Source organism: Candida pseudojiufengensis, assembly GCF_024610245.1.
Source record: "Candida pseudojiufengensis strain CBS 10847 chromosome Unknown scaffold1, whole genome shotgun sequence".
Lineage (NCBI taxonomy): Eukaryota > Fungi > Ascomycota > Pichiomycetes > Serinales > Debaryomycetaceae > Lodderomyces > Lodderomyces pseudojiufengensis.
This window is the reverse complement of record NW_026261530.1, coordinates 831,776-853,006: the sequence shown is the minus strand read 5'-3', so window position 1 is coordinate 853,006 and position 21,231 is coordinate 831,776. Positions and strand designations below refer to the sequence as shown.

Here is a 21,231-nt window from a genome sequence, read left to right as displayed (position 1 = left end):
AGCTACGTATGTATATATGCAAAAACATTATATTCATGTCAAATCATCTTCATCTACCAAACGATTACGAGAATCATGATTTAATCTAGCATCAATATAAGCAATATCTTCTTTCAAACTTGCTTCTTCAACAGTTTTAACTAATTCTTTTGTGCATTTAGCAATATCAAAACTTATACCAGCTAATCTTTGTTTAAAATTTTTATCAGCAAATTCTAAATCTGGTTTTTCACCACCACCACCATTTGAAGAAGCAGGTTTACATAATATATTCATTCTATGATAACAATCTTCTAAACTTTCAACAACCCAATTTCCATGTTCTTTTAATTGAGCATTTCTTGTTTGATTCATTGAAGTATTTGTTGCTTCAGTCATTTGTTGAATAACTATAGTAATAGCTTTTGATTTTAATCTTAATTCACCTCTTGTTGCTTTTGGTTTTTTTATAGCTGCTAATAATGATTGAATAGTATTTATAACTTCTACAGTTTGATGTTCTAAATATAATAAAACTTGAGTTAATGTATTATCTGGATCATCAATATCAAATAATTCAACGTTAAAATTTGCTGCTGCCATTGATTTACGTAATTCTTGTCTTTGTCTTGCTTGCATTTCTTCTACAGTTTCTTCTTCTTCTTCTTCGTCTTCATCTGAAGCAGGTTCTGCTAGTCTTGGTTGATGTCTTGTGTTAGAAGTTGTTTGAGGTTCTGTGATCATTACTCTTGGTTTGGTGGATCTAGTATTTGATTCTTCGTCATGTTTGACGTTTGTTGGATTTATTTGTTGTTTTGATGTAGATGAGATATTTCTATTTAATTGAGTATTTTGATCAGTAATTGATGATAATGATTTTTCTTTCGAGTGTTTAGGTTGATGTTCAGTTTTAGGACTTTCTTTGATTTGTTCTTTAGGTTGTTCTTTAATTTCATCTTTTGATTTTTCTTCTACTTCATCTTTTTTGTCATTGGAATTAGCTAAAGTTGATTCAGCTGCGAATCTTTCTTTCAATGATTGAAATATCCCTTTTCCTCTACCTGCAAATATCGAACCACCGGAAGATTCTCCACTACCTGAAGAAGTAGGTTCTTTTTCTTCAGATTTTGATCCAACTTCTTTATTTTCATTTTTAGATGAAGATCGATTTAATGTAAATGGATCAGCAAGTTGTCTTGGTTCATCAGAATTATTTGATTTTATTGATCTATCTTGTTCAGGAGGAGATTCAAATTGTTTAACTCTTTCTAATATATTAAGCTTTCTGGCAGATGATGATGGTTGATTTTTGGAAGTTGAATTTTGTTCTGGAGATTCTTCTAGACTACGACCAATACTTGCAAAGGAATCATTTTCATTTAGTCTTGGACTTCTTTCGACTTTAACTCTAGACATACTATCATCAGCTGAGCTATGTTCATTACCATTTCCTTGTTTAAAATCTTTATTATTACTCAAAGAATCAAATGCGTTGGGTGTCCTTTGTTTATCTCTTGAATTATCTAAAAATGAACTTTTTTCATCTTGTTTGCTTAACTTTTGTTCCGGTGATGCAGCACTAGCATTTAAAACGGACTTATTTTGAAGTGAAGAATTAATTACACCTCTATTAGGTGAAGTATTATTACTTTCCACCAAGCTATTATTATTACTTTTTAATTTATTTGCCATTTTTAAAGGTCTAACACCACCAAAATTTTCATGAATAATATTTTTTGAAGGTTTTTTTTCAACATCTAATTTCCTTAAATTTATTGAATTTTCATTTAATTTTGAAATTGAAATTAATTCACATAATATACAACTCATTTCTCCTAAAGATTTTTCAACAATAAATTTGGGAAATAAAGTTTTATAAGTTGCATGATATCTTGTTGCTGTTAATGAATATGCTGCAGCTTCACGTAATAAAATACCTTGTTCATTACTATTTGCTACATGATTATCACTTTGATTTGCAATCTCATTCATTACTATAGCAATTTTAGAAATTTTATCAAACATTAAATTAACATCAACATTATCTCCATTTAAGTATAATATGAAAGATTCTAATAATGCTTGTGCATCACTAACTAATTTAATTGAAATTAATCCATTTGGTGAAATTAATGGTTTTAATTCTATTTTAGATAATGCTGTCTTTTTAATATCATGAGCAATTGCTTTTGATCTTGAATCTTCATATCTTCTTTGCCAAAGTTTAACTTGATTTTTTAATTCTAAAGTTGTTGTGGAGTTATTTGAAGAAGAAGATGATTTCATATTTTCTAACTTATCAAGGAAATCATTAATATTATTATCAGGAACTTTAGTGGATGAAGAATTTAGTGAAGTTACTGATTTATTCAAAATTTGTGATGAACGATTAACTGGTGATGAATTTTTTAAAGCTTGATTTTCAAGTCTTAATGCAGCATTGATTGATTTAACTTTTTCAAATTCTTCAAGAACTTTATTATTATTATTAATAGATTTACTTATTGCATCGTGTTTTGTAATCCAATTTTCTTTTTCTTGACCTAATGCTTCTAATTCTTCACTTAATGATTTATTTTGTTTAACAGAAAAATTATAATCATCTTGTAATGATGAAAGTTTTTCAGTTAATGAATTTTTTTCATGTTGTAATGTTTCGAATTGAGTTTTATATTCATTCAATTGAGATTCTAACTCTTGAATTTTTGCGTTTTTTTCATCAATTTCTTTGATTGTAATATTATTATTGTTATGATGATTATTACCATTCGATAAATTCTTTCTAACTTGATCTTCCTCATCATCTTCTTCCTCGTCACTAGACCAAGTTAAGTTTGCTTTTGTTGGTACAACAGTTGTTGGTTGAATACCGATAGATTGGTTGGTTGTATCTGGACCCACATTTTTACTTGAAGTAGCATTATCTCCTTGTTTCTGTAACTCTTCTTCTTCTTCTTCTCTTTGTTGTGGTTGTTCTTCCATCAAAGGTAAATGACTACTTAATTGACGTGATGCTTGACGACTATGATGAAATCCGTTATTGTTGTTATTGTTATTATTTGTCAGATGAACTGAAGGTATTGAACCCTTTCTTTCATGAAATGATCCTGTATTATTATTACTTTGTTGATGATTATTGTTAGATGAAATTGATGGATGTTGACTATGAGATGAACTACGTTGATACTGCTGTTGTTGTTGTTGCTGCTGCTGCTGTATCTGTTCCTGATTATTAACAATATGTAGACCTCTTCTTTCAATTTCAAAAGATATATCAGCTACTAAATCTTTAAATCTTGTTTGTGGTAATGAAGCTAATTTTTGTCTTGCTTGATTTCTTTTTGGATGAAATGATTGTTTTGGTAAAAGATAATCTGGTTCACCTCTACTTTCATCAATTCTTCTTTTTAATTCATCATAAACATCAGTACTTAATTCTTTAAATTGTGCAGAAGATAATTTTAATAATTTTTCTTTTGCTCTTTGAGCTCTTGTTGATGTTGATTTTGTTCTTGTTTGTTGATCATCTGATATGTCAAGAAATTGTTTTAATACTCTATAATGATGTACTAAATCCCGTTCACTCATTGTTGGAGGTTGTGTTTAATTATGTTATGATTTAGTATTGTATTGTGGTTTTTAAGGAGTAATTAAAAGTGATTCATGTATGATATGATTGATGGAGATGATAACAGTTAAAAGTTGGGTTATGTTGCTTTAGTTAAGTTGAGTGTGAACTTGTTTACCGATAAACGATGAGTTTGTTCTGAAGATGTTTATAAAGTTAGTTGTAAATTGTTGTTTCAAATTGTTGTTGTTTTCTCAATTTTTTTTGATATTTTTTTTCTCACAATAAAATTATTGTTAACTATGAGACTCATAATACAGTAATAATATTATTATAAGTATAATTATTATAATCTAAGATACGAGTATAAGTAGACTTAATTGAGAGTAAAACGAGTGATGAGAGAACCAAGTCTTTACTGACAATCCACTAATTTGGCTTCTGTTCAGGTACAGTCAATAATGATTAGCAATTACGTTTTTGATTCACGATCTTTTCACATACAACACCATAGTATGGATCAAACAAAGTTTTACCTTCTTTTGATTTTGTGAGACAACAAAAAAAAATTTAAACTAAAAATTTAAAACAAGACGCGTCTTACACATTTTTTGATTTTGAGTTATTATCTAGATTACACCAATAACACCAAGATTATCAATCACCAACAAGAATCGAAACGTCTATTCATCTTAAATATACAATAATTAACTAGAACAAGAACATTGTAACATACTATAATCATCACCTTTTTCACCTTGTAATAGCCAACTTTTCTCCAATTCTTTTAATTCATTACCCCATTCTTCAGGAGTAAAAGGATTTGAACTCATTTTTTGTAATTTTTTTAAATATGAAATATTTGAACATCTTGAATCTTGTGCTTGTTCTATTACTTGATTTAAAATCCAATTTCTTGGTAAAAATTTTGGATTATAATTTGAAGCAATGGGGGGATTTTTATTTGAAGAATCTTTAATGTAATTATGATATATTTTTAACCATACTTTAAATTCTTTTGAAATTTCTTCTTTTGAATTTCTATTTTTATCAGGGTTATAATCTTTTAAAAATGATTCAGCTATTTCTTCATATGATTGATTATTAAAATTTATATTTTGTAAATCTAAAAAGAATAAATTAAAATCTGTTTGTAATTTATATAAAATATCCAACATAGGTGTAATCAATTGAGTATTTTGTATGTCTGGATTTTGTTTATCTATTAATTCTAATGATAATCCTAATCTTTTAAAAAAAGTTTCAATATATTTTAAAGTATATGAATATTGATATATCTCACCACCTGTTTCTATAATTATTGTTGCTCTTTTTATAATATCTTCTTCCCATTCTTCCTTTACACCTTTGTCAAATTCTGGATTTTTTAAAAGTTTTGGACCTGCTCCAATTAATTCAGCTAAATCTTCACCTAATCTAGTTAAATTCCACCATATTGCTGTTGGTACATTTCTATATCCATATCGTGATTGATGATCTTCTGAATTTGGAGTATAATTTGGATCATATTTATCCATTATTGAAAATGGTCCAAAATCTACTGTTAATCCTAAAATTGAAGTATTATCAGTATTTAAAACACCATTTAAAAATCCATAACATTGACATATTGCTGTTGTTTCAGCATTTCTTATTATTGATTCATAATACATTTTATCATAATTTGTTAATTCTTCAACTATATTTTCATTTTTAAATTTTATTAATGATGGTTTTAATGCTTTAATTCTTTCAAAATTTTGAAATTTTTTATCATTAATTGTAAATAAATTATTAATTACATAATCTGATAATTGTCTAATACCTTCACGATCACCTCTATATCTATATAAATCAAAAGTACCTAATCTAATCCAACTTTCAGCAAATCTAGCAACTATAGCACATCTTTCTGCAGAATGTCTTTGAGCTAATGTTGAAGGTAATGAAGTTAATGATAAAGCTCTTGTTGTTGGAATCCCTAAGGCATTTAAATGTTCAGATATTATATATTCTCTAATTGATGATCTTAATACTGCTTTTCCATCAGCAAATCTTGAAAATGGAGTTTTACCAGCTCCTTTTAATTGTAATTCATATATGGGTCTATTTTCTAAATCTTTTTCTTTGGTAGTTGGTGGCTTTGGTAATTCAAATAAATTTATAACTCTTCCATCACCTAATTGACCAGCAAATTGACCAAATTGCCAACCAGCATAAGCTTGAGCATAAGGAAAAGGTAAATTATATTTTTCTATATTTTCAGAGTCATTATAAAATTCACCACTAACAATTTGTTGAAATATGGGTTCTTCAATTTCTTCCAATGTTAAATTTAAATCTTTCAAGGCTTTTGGATTTGCAATTAAAAATTCATAATCATTTCTTTTTGTTGGTAAAACCCATGAAAACCCACCATTTATTAAATTTCTTGGAGTATTTGTTATATTTTTATCATTCTTTTTAGCAATTTCTATGTTGGGTATTCTTTTATCTGGTGTTATATTTGATGTAAATGATGATGAATTTTGATTTATTGCTAAATTTAATAATTTTGATGGGGTCTTTGATGTGCTGCTAGTTTGTGACATTCTTTTAATGATTTTAAGCATATATTATGGTATAATGGTATGTCTAGATTAAGTGACTTAGAAATATATGATGTCTAGGATGATTTCTATGAAGATTGTTGCTCTTAAATTGTAGTCACGTTCTTGAGTTATGAATATGTTTGGATATAATAGAAGGACAAATAAGAACTGTTTAAGACGTGTGCACCTTGTAAGTATGAACCAGTTCAGTAAGCTTCTAATATCTAATTAGTTGATATGATAACTCTTTTTTATAAAAGCAATGGCTATTTCTAATCTGGAGTTACTGGTAAATTCCATGACGTAAATTAGAACTTCTGTTTGTGCATCTAGTTTCTCGCCCTAAGCTTATCTTTCTCTAGTGCCAGTCTCGACCTAAAGATCTACTGTATACCTTTATCCTTCAATCAAACCGCTTATTTACAAATAACCTATGCGAGTATTGTAAACAATTCAAACATACTAGTAGTATAGATGCTCCACTAAGTTATTTTATGCCAGTTCATTGTGTGATTATGGTTATGATTAGAATTACTAGTGTCTTTTTGTCAGAATATCTCCCTCGATCTTAGTCTGCAGTAATAGAATTTACAATGTCCGTGTATATTTCAGACGTGTTAGAAAAAATTTAGCTCTATTTGTCTGACATCACATTTGAATTAAACTTAATCTTTCTTTAAAAGCAAAAATATTTGGAATTGATAAGCATTCCTTTTATATCACATTTACAACAATTGTTTAGATAAGGTAGAATATAATCAGGTCGTTACAATAACCGCGTTTAGGAATAAACAACTACATGGGGATAATTAGTATTGGATTTGAGATTCAACAATCACTAGACGTCATATAAATGAAATCAAGTTTATACGTTTAACTTTTCATCACATAAATTTTTACAATCACACAACAACACAGTCAAATTTTTCATCAATTCTCATTCATTTGCATGTTAATTATATGAATTTAAACATTAAAAATTTGAGACATTAAAGTTAAATCATATCATCAATGATGCTCAAATATAAGATTAGAATACTATTGTTAATAATTGTTAGTCTAATATCGATTCACTTTTTCACTTCAAATAAATTCAAAACTAATGATCTTCAAAAATTATTTGATCATCCAGTAGTTAATCAACCACCACCACAACAACAATCACAAAGAGTGAAAGGGCCTCCTCCTGGAAATAAAATAACACCACAGGAAAAACCACAACAACAACAAGAGTCAAAAGAACCAGAATTTACAAAAAATCCTAAAATTGAAGATTTCACCATATTCTTTGACAATCTACTGAATTACAAAATAAATAAACCATCAATTAAAGATAAATATAAAACAGAAAAGGCAAAAGAATTATTTTCCAATAATGATGACTTTTTATTTAATAAAGAATATTTGGAAAATGTATTAGATATACCGGATCAAACATTTAAAGAATTAAAACAAAAACATTCAGAATATGTTAATCATAGAATCCCAGAACTAATAGAAGAAGGAATTGCAACATTTGGAAACAAGGTACCTCAAAATAAAAAAGAATGGGATTCATATCATGGATCATCAGGTTATGTATTAGTAGGAGGAGGTAAATATAGTTGGCTTTCATTTTTAGTTATTAAACAATTAAGATCAGTTGGATCAAAATTACCAATTGAATTATTTTTATCTTCAGAAGATGAATATGAAAAAAAATTTTGTGAACATTTAAAAAAGAAATATGATGCTCGATGTAATGTATTTGATAAAAAATTAGCAAATGAATTGAATGAAAAATACAATATTGGAGGATATCAATATAAAATGTTGGCATTATTAAGTTCAAATTTTGAAAATGTATTATATTTAGATTCAGATAATTTTCCAACTATAAATCCTGATTACATATTTGATTCTGAATTATATAAAAATACTAATTTAATACTTTGGCCAGATGCTTGGGCAAGAACTACAAATCCAAAATTTTATGAAATATCAAATGTTGAAATTAAAGAAAATAAACAAAGATATTCTAGCTACGATATTAAACAAGCTGGTGGTAAAGAAAAATTAAGACCTTTAACAAGTTATAATTTTGAAAATTCTTGGTTTCATGATTTCGAAGGAACTTTACCTGATCCAACTTCAGAAACTGGAGTATTTATAATTAATAAAACTACTCATTTAAAAACTTTATTATTAGCATTATATTATAATGTATTTGGACCTGATTTTTATTATCCATTACTTACTCAAGGTTCAGCAGGAGAAGGAGATAAAGAAACTTTTATTGCTGCTGCTCATGTAATGAAAGAACCATGGCATCAAACTTTAAAACAATTTTTATGGACAGGTTATGTTTCAAAAACAAATAATCAATTTACATCTAAAGCCTTGGGACATTATGATCCCATAAAATCTAAAGAAATTCATGATAAAAAAGAAAATGATCCAAATTATAAAAATGAAGAAGAAGAGAAAAAACAAAATAAAATTATATTCATGCATTTATCATATCCCAAATTTTATCCAAATTGGTTATATGATAATCATGATTTAATATATAAAGATTCAAATGATCATATAAGAATGTATGAAATGATTAATGAAAATATTGGTTATGATTTTGATTTAAAAATTTTACAATTTTTTACAGAAGCTTTATGTTCAAATTATTATGGAAATGATGGTTTAGCTATTGATAATGATGTTATATTAGATAAACATAATACTTATATGGGTGAATATTTAAAATATGTTGGTGAAAATGAAGAAATTAATAATAAACGTTGTGAAGAAGTATTTATACCTCATTTACACTGGTTGAAAAAGACTAAAAAAAATTATGGATCGGAAAATTCTTGGTAGGGGTTAGACTATAGCATAGATCAAATATTTTACTACTACTCTTGATGAATGTATATTTTTATTAAACTATCTAATTATGTAGAATTTCTAAGAATCCATTTTTTCTATTATATTATTAACAACTTCATCAACACTATCTTTTGAATATTTACTAACCATTAAAACATCAATTAAATTTTTAACACCAATATTTATATCATATTTTGATAATTGATTCAAAATTTCAGATCTATCATCTTTATTCATAAATCCTAATTTATCAAGGACTTTACCAATTTCTTCAATTGTTTTAACTGGTGGAACTGAAATAACATCATTAAAAGAATCAGTTAAATTCATATGTTTTAAAACAGAATATTGTGAAGTTGTACCTATTATTAATAATTTTCTACCACGAGGTGGTTGTTTTGTTAAATATACCATTAAAACTTGTAATACATCATTTGAAAAACGTGGACCAATAGGATTATAATTTATTATATTTTCAATTTTATCAATCACCAAAACATTTAAAGGAGATTTATGAACATCTCTAAAAATATTATCAATTTCTTGAATTTTTCGTTGTTCTCCCATACCAACTAAAGTTTCAGCTGATAACATTTTTATAAATGGGAAATCACTATTTAATGCTAATGTTGTTGCAATTGCTGTTTTACCAACTCCTGGTGGTCCATATAATAATAAACTTCTTAAATGTTCTGATTCACTTGATCTTACAACATCAATAATTGATTGACCTTTTTCAAAAATATGTCTTATAGTTTGATTAAATTGTATTATTCCATGTTTAGCTTGTTGTGATAAATCTTCTTCATCGGTACCAAAAGCAGGTCTTATATCATTTAGAGCTAATAAAAAATCATTTCTTGTAATTTGCATATTTGATATAGATTCAGGATCAATTTGAGCTAATGATCCCTTTTTTGTATGTCTTGATATAGCATAAGATTTTGCAGAATTACATAACCCTTCAATTTCTGCTCCTGTAAAATTCTTGGTTAATGAACTTAATTCATCAAAATTTATATCTGAAGTTAATAATTTATTTTCTTTTAATTTTCTTGTATGAATTAAAAATATATCTTTTCTTCCCTTTTCATCAGGTAATGCAATTTCAATTTGAATCTCAAATCTACCTGGTCTTAATAATGCAGTATCTATTAAATCTAATCTATTTGTCATACCAATAATTAAGATATTATTTAATTGATCAACACCATCCATTTTAGATAATAATTGATTAACTACATTATCACCAACACCTGTACCATCTGATTTTCCAGAACCTCTTTGTTTAAAAACAGAATCTAATTCATCAAATATAATAACATGTAAATCTGAATCTTCTCCTTTTAATTTATATTCAGCTTCTGCATCTTTAAATAAATTACGAATATTTTCTTCTGATGCACCAACATATTTACTTAACATTTCAGGTCCATTAACTATTTTGGGTTCTTTACCATTTAACATTTTTGATAATTTACGAGCAATTAAAGTTTTACCAGTACCTGGTGGTCCATATAATAATAAACCTTTACAATGTTTATAATCTAATTTTTCAGCAATATCTGGTGGTAAAATTCTTGAATTAAAAGCTCTTCTAAAAATATCTTGAAATTCAGAATCTAATCCACCAATTCCTAAATCTTCTAATTTAAAATCTGGATTTATAATTTGTTTTCTTGATCTAGAATGTCTATTTTCTATTGAACCATTTCCACCAAATATTCTTGATTTTAAACTTTTACTTTTTGAAATTTGAATTTTTGAATTTTCAAAGGGATAAAAAACAATATCTGTTGATTTTATAAATATTCCCTTAGTTTTGATATCATTTGAATCTTTAAAACTTGGTAAATTATCTTTTGTATTTACATCAATAATTTGTACTTGTTCAACTTTAACTGAATAATAAACTCCATTATAATCCATATATATAACTTGAGTAGGTTGTAAAATTTGATTCTCATATTTTTGATGAAAAATATTTATTAAATCATCATGATTTAAATTTGTACTATTAGTTTTAGATTTAACAAAATCTATTGATAAATCAATTGCTCCTAAATATTGTTGTTGTTGACCATTTTGAAAAATATCATAATTTTCAACATGAACTTTTTGATCAAATGAATACTTACCCCATGTTCTTATATTTCCTGATAATCCAATACATCCTGGTGAAACTCTATCATCTTTAGCTATAGAATATACAAATACTCCATCTAAGATTATTGGAGTTCTATCAGGTATATGTTGAAAATCTCCAGGATTTACAGCTACCCTATTAGATAAAACAACATCATTTCCAGGAGCATTTTTCACTAATAAAACTTTCTTGACTGTTTCTGAATAGTTTGGTGGTGAAGTTACATGAGGATGTGGTATTGGTATATTATGAGTTATTCTTGATTGATTTGGTGATGTAGGGTGATTCGATACTTTATGGAATCCAAATTTTTCCATCATAGGCTATATTTAATGGTTGATTTTAAATGCAATTGTATAAATTAATTTAAGGAATATGATTTTGGTCTTTTATAACTTGGCCTTTGAAATACAATCGTACATTCCGATTTAGTGTCATTAGAATATTCTTTGACGTGTTTTAGATTTGCGACACAAAGTTTGACGACACTAGCGGACAGTAAATTTAGAATAACCACAGTTTAGTTGAACTATGATTATATCATTGGTCCCCTTTTTACCATATTGGTCATTCAATTGAAAGATTTTGAGATAGCCGATCACAAGGTTACATCAATTTAATTTAAAAAACCAATTGTCGCTTTGTTTCATAACCAAGAATTCAATACAATGTCATTAAGTAAAGTTCCGAAACAAATAGGTACCGTACATACTTTTGGTTTCAATTTAACTGCTTTTGAGTTTGATAACAATAAAGTTAAAGATGGCAATTCAGATAAGATTGTATTATTTATTGGTGGACTATCAAATGGTTTATTGAATATTCCATATTTACCAATTTTAGCTCAAGCTCTTGAATCAGAAGAATGGAGTTTAGCTCAACTTTTACTATCATCTGCTTATACAGGATATGGAATCACAGGTTTAGCAAATGATACGGAGCAGATTGACCAAGCTGTGAAATATTTTAAATCACCAGAGGGTGGTCACAGGAAAAAAATAGTATTAATGGGTCATTCAACAGGTTGTCAAAATGTATTACATCATAGTTTACATGGTAAGGAAAAAGTAAATGGTATAATTTTACAAGCTCCTGTATCTGATCAAGAAGCAATTATAAATAAAGTAGATCCCAAAGAATATGAAAATTTAATAAAAGAAGTTCAAGATGAATATATTTCAAAAGACAAATCTAATGAACTTTTACCAGAAAAATTTAGAAAAATTAATTGGGGAATACCTATAACTGCATATAGATTCAATTCATTATATAATAAAAGAGGTGATGATGATTTTTTTTCATCATATTTAAAAGATGAAGAATTTAATAATACTTTTGGTAAAGTTCAAATACCTATACTAGTATTGTATTCCGGTAATGATCAATTTGTTCCTAAATCAATTGATAAGAATGAATTATTATCAAAATTTAAAAAAGCAACTCAATCTCAATTTTGGAATAAAAATAGTAAAATTATTGAAGGTGGTAGTCATAATTTGGGTGATGATTCACGAAGAAAAGATGTTATAAATGAGTTGATTGATTCAGTACTTGGATTTATAGAATCAGCAATTTAAATTATAGGAAGAAGATAAAAATGATGCAAATGATGAATGGCTGTTATACGTTAATTGTCAAAAAAAATCAAATCCTCACATTAATTGAATAACTCGTGATCTAGATACTACCGACTCCGAAGGTGACAATATAGTATTTACTTCTGATAATCATGCAAAATATATTGTTTCCATATTTAAAAATGAAAACAAAAGGTTTTAAATCAAGAGTAGCATTATAATCCGCATATTGACAGAGTGTTTTTAATAATTCAAGTTATGAAACACATTGTTGAAGGATGAGCTTATGATGTAAAATGTAGTTTATATGATACGTTGAATTTAGCATACTATCTATTGAAAGATAAACTTAATTTCCAAGATAAATTCCTTTATTTTGTACCCTGTTGTCAGCTCTTATATTCATTTGTTATAATGACAAGCCTTGTATATATCCGTGTCAAAGTCAGCTTGAACCTTTTTGGAATAGTTCTACATCAATGAAGTTACTTTTACCTCTGTTTGTATATTCAGTCCAAGAAATTTCGAAACCAGACCCTAATCTTTTCATTCTAAACTAAGATAATAGAAACAGCTTGATATTTGAAATCTCACTCTCACCCATTGGAGACATTGCCTCATACATGGATGACTTATTAATTATCGGCAAAGATAATAGATAATTAGTAAGTCATCCACATATGATGCAAAATCTCCAGTATATAAAGCGGTTGACTCACCAACCTGTTAAAACCATTTTCAATTATGAACTTATTAATAGGTAAGTTCCACATAAGTGGAGATTGTTTCGAACTATATAGTCATTTGTTCTAGCAACATACCAGCAGCCTATTTCTATCTGATGTCATTGCGGCTGAGATGTGAATACTTCTTCATAAATTGGACCATTGCGAATAGTTGTAGTAACGTCCATTTGACGAATGATATAACCAACTTATGGTACATACTGGTTGTCTTATTCGCCAAATGGATGTAACTACAGGTTTCTTAGATTGTTCGATTCATGAAGAAGTCAAGTTGATCAACTCAAATCTTACCACTGGTGCAAAAGTCTCGGAGTAATACATACCAATGTTTTGTCAATAATCTTGTGAAATGGCTTTATAAGGTCCATCAAATTTTGAAGTATAAACCCATCTTGTACCGATTGCTTATATGTTTGGTGGTAAAGTCGTTAATGGTTAGATCGAACTAGCATGAAGTGAACCAATTTCAGAATTCATTGCTTTGCATTTTTATTTTTGAGGAGAATTAACAACTTCATAATTTTTGTTGGTACAGGCATGTTGGTGGAGATTGAAACAACGACTGTAGCAGCAGAAACTAATTCTATATTCAAATTTGTAACTTTTGATTTCCAACCCACGTTTAGAAATGGTGTTGATAATGATTAGTTGATTCTTGCGTAGTGGTGAAAATGAATTAGCATCAAACATACAGTCCTTTTCCCAGAAATTAGCAATACCTGCTCGACTCACAGCATTAGCAGTACCTGCATTAGGAAGAAGTCAAGGCGCATTTATCATATCAACCCAACCCTTACTCATATAATTGGGATTATTACCAATAAAATCTTGTTCTTCCTTGCCTTCAAAATCAAGATTTTTATTCTCCAGCCTAAAATATTGTAAGCACGATCTTCGTGTAAGTTTAGCTGTTCAAATTGTTCGCTATTCCAATGGATGAATCGTCAGTTAAAACATAGTCCGGCAATTAATATTAAGTCAACTTTCCCAGATACTGCAGTCTGATTTTAAAGCGAGTAAAGTATCTACGGATGATTTAAATGCTGTACTCATAACTAAGGTCCACAGTTCAGAATTATTAATCCGGCATTCAACTTTCCCGTAGATGCTAAACTCACTTCGAAAATTACGGAACAATTATATCTAGTTGCTGAACAATCTTCAAACCTAACGCTTCCAATCTTATTGATTTATGTTGACCTTGACCTTCTGTACGTTATTATTTGAAAGTAATCTGGTTGTGACAGTAAGATGAACCTTTAATGAGTAGATAGGATTGGTACTCTTCTAATAACTAGATTAAGATAGTGAAAACTCTTTGATTTTATTTTGTATTTTTTTCTTAGTCGTTAGTTCAGTACTGCATATACCAAGTACATCATATAAAATGAACTACCAAATGCATATTTCAACAAATCTTTCTTAGTCGTTTTGCTCCATGTTGGTGTTTCAAATTTTTCTTGTTGTTTACGGCAGCCTCTGTAGAACAATAACTGAAAATTTCTATATTCATAGTTGACTTTTGTATCTATTCAAGTTCCAGAGTATTTTGCTCATCAAAATATGTTTTTAATATTTTAAATTACACTGTTTCATATTCCTTTGTCAATTACAAATTAGTTCAATAAAACAGAGCCGCAAAAGTCAATTTTAAGACTAAAGTCCGACCAAATAATTAAGAAATTGCTAACCTCACAAATCATGGAAATTACAGAAGAAAAAGACTCCTCAACATACTACATTTGACAAATATATTTTGTTACTGATTCAGATTTTATTGGTTAATTGAAAAACCTCAATGATTCAAAACATTAAGCTAGGAGATTATGTTTCCATTGAAATAATTTCCTACAATAGACTCTCGTAACTCTATCCAAATTAAGCAGAAGATCAAGCTCGCTACCAACTTACGCCTCTCAACCCCTTATAAATCAGGATCTTGTTGTTCCACACAGAAAATTAAGGTTGCAAAAAAAAAGTATCTCGTAAAAAATTATTTTTTTTTTTTTTTTTTTTGCAGCCGATTTTTTTTAAGAACCTGATCCGAGACGTTACACAAAGATGGAGCAACAACAAGTCTCAATTAAATCTAATCTAATCTGATCATGATTTTTCTTATTACTACTTACTTCTCATACGTAAGCTTTGCATTTTTATTTCATTAACTACTACAATTTTACTCTCAGTTTAAAGAGAAGAAGAAACGATATTTCGAAGGTTAGAAAAATGAATACAATATATATATTTATTTATTAATATAAAAAATACATTTTAAATTAATTGATGCTGATATAAAATAAAAATAATTTTTTTTTTTAGTTTTAATTTTTGTTTTGAAATTTGAGTAATAAAATTGTAATAATAAGAAAGGTATTGAAGAAATATAATATGCTTAAGATTTGAGTTTTTTTGTTTTTTTATGATGAATTTGTATTCATCTTTTTTTTGCCTTTTTGATTTTTTTAATTTTATGTTATTTGATTTTTAAAAAGTAATGTTACAAATTTATACCATATTTACCAATTTTGATTGAATGGAGTAGTATTATTAGCTGTTGATGCAGCAGTTGTAGCAGTTGTTGCTGCTGTATTCGATTGATTTATATTTACATTTGTATTTGTATTTGTAGTTGATGAATTTGTAGTTGTTGTAGATGACCAAGAAGGATTATGTGAATGATAAATATTTCCATTTCCACTTCCAAATTTACCATTTTGATTATTTGTTTTAAATCCATTTAAATATCCAAATCCATTATTAATTGATTGTGTTGATAATTGTGATTGATATTGTTGTTGTGGAGTATTATAATAATTTGAATTAGGAGTAAATGAAGGAGTTGAATTTACTGAAATATAATGTTGATTATGATTTTGTTGTTGAGGTAAGTTTAATGAAGATACTGATGAATTACGATTATGACATTGTTGATTAGATGAAGGAGGTGGAATTGGTGGAGGAGTTTGATAACCCATTGGAGGTTGTTGTTGATGTGGATGTGGTAATGGATGTTGTTGGAAATATGGATGATGCATTGGAGAGGGTCCATTAACATAAGGATAAATATTATTATTATTGACAGCAGCAACACCATTTGGTGGTTGTGGGATTCCACCATTTCCAAAAGATGAAGTTCTTCCATTATTATTATTATTATGTTCTTCATTTGTATTTGAACCATTTGAATGAATTGAAGTACCTGATAAATTTGGATTCATAAAATTGACATTATTTACATTATTATTTCCATTATTTGATGATGATTGTTGCATTGACAATTGATTTGAATAATTATATATATTATTAGGTAATGAATTAGTTCTAATATTTAAATTTAAATTATTTTTTATAGGAAAATTATTATTATAATCTAAACCGGCAGTATTATTATTTTGATTAAATTGATTTAAATAATTTAAAGATTGTAAATGTTGTTGTAAATTAGGTTGATATTGTTGATTATGTAAATGTTGTTTATATACTACATCATTTGATGAAATAAATTCACCATTTGAATTCATTTGACTATTACTTTTTTTAATAACTTTGTTATTAAGTGGTCCAATTGATGATGATGAAGAAGAACAAGCTGATGAATTCAGTGATGAAGATTGTGGTAATGATGATGAAGATGAGGTAGAAGATGATGAAAAATTTAATGAACCATTATTATTTAAAATTATATTAATTTTTGATTGAATTCTTTTACCAAAAGATGAAATAATTTTACAATTTTGAAACCAATATTTAATTATAATAATTAATAAATAATTTTGTTGAGAACTCTGCAGTTGTTGTTGATTTTTTAATTGATCTAAATTAAAATCATTTGGTAAAATTAATGAAATTTTACAATCATTTTTTAAATAATTAATTTGTGAATTAATTAAAATATCAATCACTGTTTGAATAACATAATTTCCATAAGGATCATTAATTAATAAATTTAAATCATCATCAATTAAAATTTTATAAATTAATTCAAATTTTAAATTCAGAAAATCCATTGAATGAATTTCATTGCCAAAACAATTTTTTAAAAATTTTTCAACAACATTTGAACTAAATTTTGAATTACATAACTTCTTCAATCCTAATTTTAAAAAATTTTTAAAAATTTTATAATTTATATCAATTGAATTTATTGATATAAGATATTGTAATACATAATTTCCAAATTGATCATTTATTAATTTTGAAAAATTTGAAAAATTTAATATTGAATTTGAAAATTCAATTAATTGTGATTGAGTTACATGATTCAAACATTTTTGTAATACACAACATCCATGTTTATGAGTTGCTACTATATATAAACTTTCAATTATTGATTCATAAATAAATTGACAATCAATTGGTTTATATTTATTTAAAATTTTTTGAATAACATGATTACCATTAAGATCTTTTATTAATTCAACAATATAAGGTTTTAAACCTTTTATTAATAAATTTAATTGTAAATTATTATTTAAATTATCAATAATTTTTTGTAAAGCTCTTGTACCATGTTGATTTATTGAAATTTGAAATAAATTTTTTGATAAAATTTCTAATATTAAATTTAAATTTAATTCAGTACAATATGGAATCATTTTTTGTATAAGATAATTACCAAATGGATCAATAATTAATTCATACATGAAAGGATAAATTTCATTAAATATTATTTCAAAATTATTAACTCTTATTTGATAACTTGTTATTAAATTTTCATCAATTTTTTTTTGTAAAAATCTACAACCATATTGATCTTTTGATAATTTTAAAATTTCTGTTTTTAATTGAATTAATGGTAATTTATTTATTGATGAAAGATATTCCTTATCAATTTTTGTTGGTATTAATATTGGAGTTGTTGAAGTTGTAGTTGATGTTGCATTACCATTTGCACTGCCACCATGACCATTTTTGAAATAATCATTGCCTCCATTTCCACCATTAAAATTTAAATTATTTGTAGTTGATGGAGTTGAAGCAGATGAATTTGAATTTCCATCTCCAATAAAATTTATTATGTTACCACCATTACCATTACTATTTCCATTAACGTTACCGCTACCAATACCATGATTCCCCAAATTTGAGCCATTATTTAAATTTTTTAAAAAATTTTCTTTATTATCAATGGAATATATAGTTGATTGATTAGATTGTTGATTTGAATTTTCTTTTGTAGTTGATGGTTTTGAATCTAATGATAATTTTTGAAATGAAGAAATTGTTGAAGATGAAGGAGAATTAGTTAAATTATGTGTAACAATTTTTTCATTAGCTTCCGTGTTATTTGTAGTAAATGAAGAAGGAGGTATGATTAAAGGAGTTGAAAATATTTCATTATTATTATTGTCACCATTTGAATTTGTAGTATCAATATTAAAGTTTGGTAAATTTAAATTAGAATTTAATTTATTTGAAGTATCCCATAATAAAGATTTTCCATTTAAATTTTGACTATTAAATTTTGAAAACCCATTTGAAAAAGATAAACTACGATTATGGGTATGATTAGTATTATATGAAGTATTATTAGTTGAAGAAGTAGAATTTGAATTTGTGGCAGTATTAGTTCCAGTTGAAGAAGTTTGAGGAGTTCTTGGACGTTGTTGATTTTGTTGTTGAAATTTATTATTTGTGGTGTTATTAGTAGTAGAATTTGTAGTAAAACTATTAGAAATACTATTAGTATTACTATTAGTATTTGATAATAAATTGTTTGGTGGAGTTGTTGGTTCAATAATTGAAGTCATTGAATTTATAGATAGATTATGATTATGATTATGATGATAAGACATTTGATAGGATGGTAGATTATTGTCTTACTTAAGGTTGAAATATGGTAATTGAGGTTATTCTTGGTTGGTTGAGTTGAGTAAATTAATGAAAAGAAGAAAGTTGTGTTGTAAAAAAGAAGGAAAGTTTGTAAAATGAATTGAAATATTTTATATTACTTATAATATTTATTATATTATTAGTATTACTAGTATTATTAGTATTAACATTAGTAGTACAATATTATTTTTTTACTGTCTTATAAAATGAAAATTGTCTTAATGTTAATTGCCAACGGGACCAAAAACATCAGTTGATTCCTACATACTTCTTAAGGCTTAATGATTGACTTGAATGGTTTACTTAAAGCTTAGAATCCAACAATAAGATTTACTGTTGTCTTACTATTCACTTATTTAAAATTGTAAAATTATGTGAAAAATTCTGAAAAACAGAACACTCTTATAGACGGGATTTATGTCCAGTAGTCTCTCTAAATCAAAATGTTTGTCTAGTAGTCTCTTAAAATCAAAACATTTTAATTGTAATTTGTTGAAAGAGGTGTATTGTAAGGAGGACAGAAAAACCAAAAAAAAACAGGATATTAAAAATATTTAGTATGAGACTACATACTAGATTAGACTATGCTAAAACAAAAGACAGAAGACACATACACAGTGGTCTATAGATCTTTTCAAAATAGACCATGAAAGAAAGTCTAGATTAAAATATTTTAAAAAAGTAGTATGAAACATAATCAAATGCCAACACCACCAACAATATACGTTTCAATTTGTGCTACTATACTCTCTCTCAGTTGTTAATTAATGTACTCGTTTCATCAATAATAAAATAGTAGTTACTAATACAATTTTAATTACATTTATTGATTATTATTTCTGTAATCCTGTTTAAAATGAAAGTAGAAAGACTGGAAAATAAAATATGTATGATTCAAATTAGCAAAAATAATAATAATTTCAAATTGAATGTGAAAATTAAAAAAATATCTTGGTGGGAAGATTAGATTAGATTGGAAGACATAAAATTGTCAGATCAAGAATAGACTTAATAATATTCGAACGATGTTTTAAATTATAGATAGACTTTGTTTTCAATGTTCAATGTTCCTTTCGAAACAAGGTTGAGTAGGTAAATACCTTTAATTGCTCAAACGAACCCACAAATCCAGCTGTTCTTTTGTTATCGTCACCATATTATCCGTTAATTTACTTTAACTTAACCCTACAAAGATTTAAGTTTGTGTTGTCGTTGTGAATGTGCTAGGCAATTTTAATGTCTGATCTGACTTTTTTTCTTTTTCTGCTTTGGTAATTTGTTAGTGATATAAAGACAAAAATTAATTAGACTAAATTTATTTTTAGAATATTAAGGAAGGTCTGGAGTATGAATAAGTATATACGAGCCTATGTACTACTACATGTAATCAGCCGAAAGAATGGACCAATTTTAATAAAGATATTTTGCTATTAGAATATATCGGAATGATAAACTTCAATATGTACATTCCATAGGCTATAGTACTAACAAATTTTCAAACTCCTTTCAAATTCTTAGTTATGTAAGAGTTGTTTTCTTTTTTTTTATTTTTTATATGGTCAAAGGACTTTTCATATCAGTAGTCTATTTGTAAATACTTTCGTGTAATTGAAACCAAGGCTACTTTGTGATAAATAAATCAACGACAAATCATTAATAATCACCGAATCATGCACGTAATAATTAAATGATAATTCGAGAAAAGTTTGGAGAGAGAAAAAGGAGAAACTATGTTAACTAAATCATCTTACCCAACGTAATTTATATACTGACTAAATATCACGGGTATTAAATGACCTTGGTGATATGGAGAAGAGCTCCTAATCTAAAGTAAATTGACGTCCAAACTACCATAAAACAATCTATTTCTATTTTGATAATGATCTTAAGGTTGTCCAATGATAAGTTCAATTTTATTAACCTTCGTCGT

General features: G+C 26.9%; 6 protein-coding genes across 6 annotated transcripts; 2 read left to right on the top strand and 4 right to left on the bottom strand. All coding sequences in view use genetic code 12, as the record gives it.

Moving 5' to 3' along the window:
• Positions 1 to 33: 33 nt before the first annotated feature.
• On the bottom strand, positions 34 to 3,567 carry SPA2 (Spa2p; the record flags this gene model as incomplete). Its single annotated transcript, XM_051758287.1, has 1 exon — positions 34 to 3,567. One exon carries the CDS (start codon positions 3,565 to 3,567, stop codon positions 34 to 36), a length of 3,534 nt encoding a protein of 1,177 aa, XP_051613860.1.
• Positions 3,568 to 4,254: 687 nt separating this feature from the next.
• On the bottom strand, positions 4,255 to 6,159 carry KGF55_003487 (uncharacterized protein; the record flags this gene model as incomplete). Its single annotated transcript, XM_051758286.1, has 1 exon — positions 4,255 to 6,159. The coding sequence occupies one exon, from the start codon at positions 6,157 to 6,159 to the stop codon at positions 4,255 to 4,257; it is 1,905 nt and encodes a 634-aa protein (XP_051613859.1).
• Positions 6,160 to 7,149: 990 nt separating this feature from the next.
• On the top strand, positions 7,150 to 8,991 carry MNN2 (Mnn2p; the record flags this gene model as incomplete). The annotated part of the gene is made up of 1 exon (XM_051758284.1): positions 7,150 to 8,991. One exon carries the CDS (start codon positions 7,150 to 7,152, stop codon positions 8,989 to 8,991), a length of 1,842 nt encoding a protein of 613 aa, XP_051613858.1.
• An 87-nt stretch (positions 8,992 to 9,078) lies between these two features.
• SEC18 (AAA family ATPase) lies at positions 9,079 to 11,466 on the bottom strand (the record flags this gene model as incomplete). The annotated part of the gene is made up of 1 exon (XM_051758283.1): positions 9,079 to 11,466. One exon carries the CDS (start codon positions 11,464 to 11,466, stop codon positions 9,079 to 9,081), a length of 2,388 nt encoding a protein of 795 aa, XP_051613857.1.
• A 348-nt stretch (positions 11,467 to 11,814) lies between these two features.
• On the top strand, positions 11,815 to 12,723 carry KGF55_003484 (uncharacterized protein; the record flags this gene model as incomplete). The annotated part of the gene is made up of 1 exon (XM_051758282.1): positions 11,815 to 12,723. The coding sequence occupies one exon, from the start codon at positions 11,815 to 11,817 to the stop codon at positions 12,721 to 12,723; it is 909 nt and encodes a 302-aa protein (XP_051613856.1).
• A 3,262-nt stretch (positions 12,724 to 15,985) lies between these two features.
• MPT5 (Mpt5p) lies at positions 15,986 to 19,264 on the bottom strand (the record flags this gene model as incomplete). Its single annotated transcript, XM_051758281.1, has 1 exon — positions 15,986 to 19,264. One exon carries the CDS (start codon positions 19,262 to 19,264, stop codon positions 15,986 to 15,988), a length of 3,279 nt encoding a protein of 1,092 aa, XP_051613855.1.
• Between the last annotated feature and the right edge of the window lie 1,967 nt (positions 19,265 to 21,231).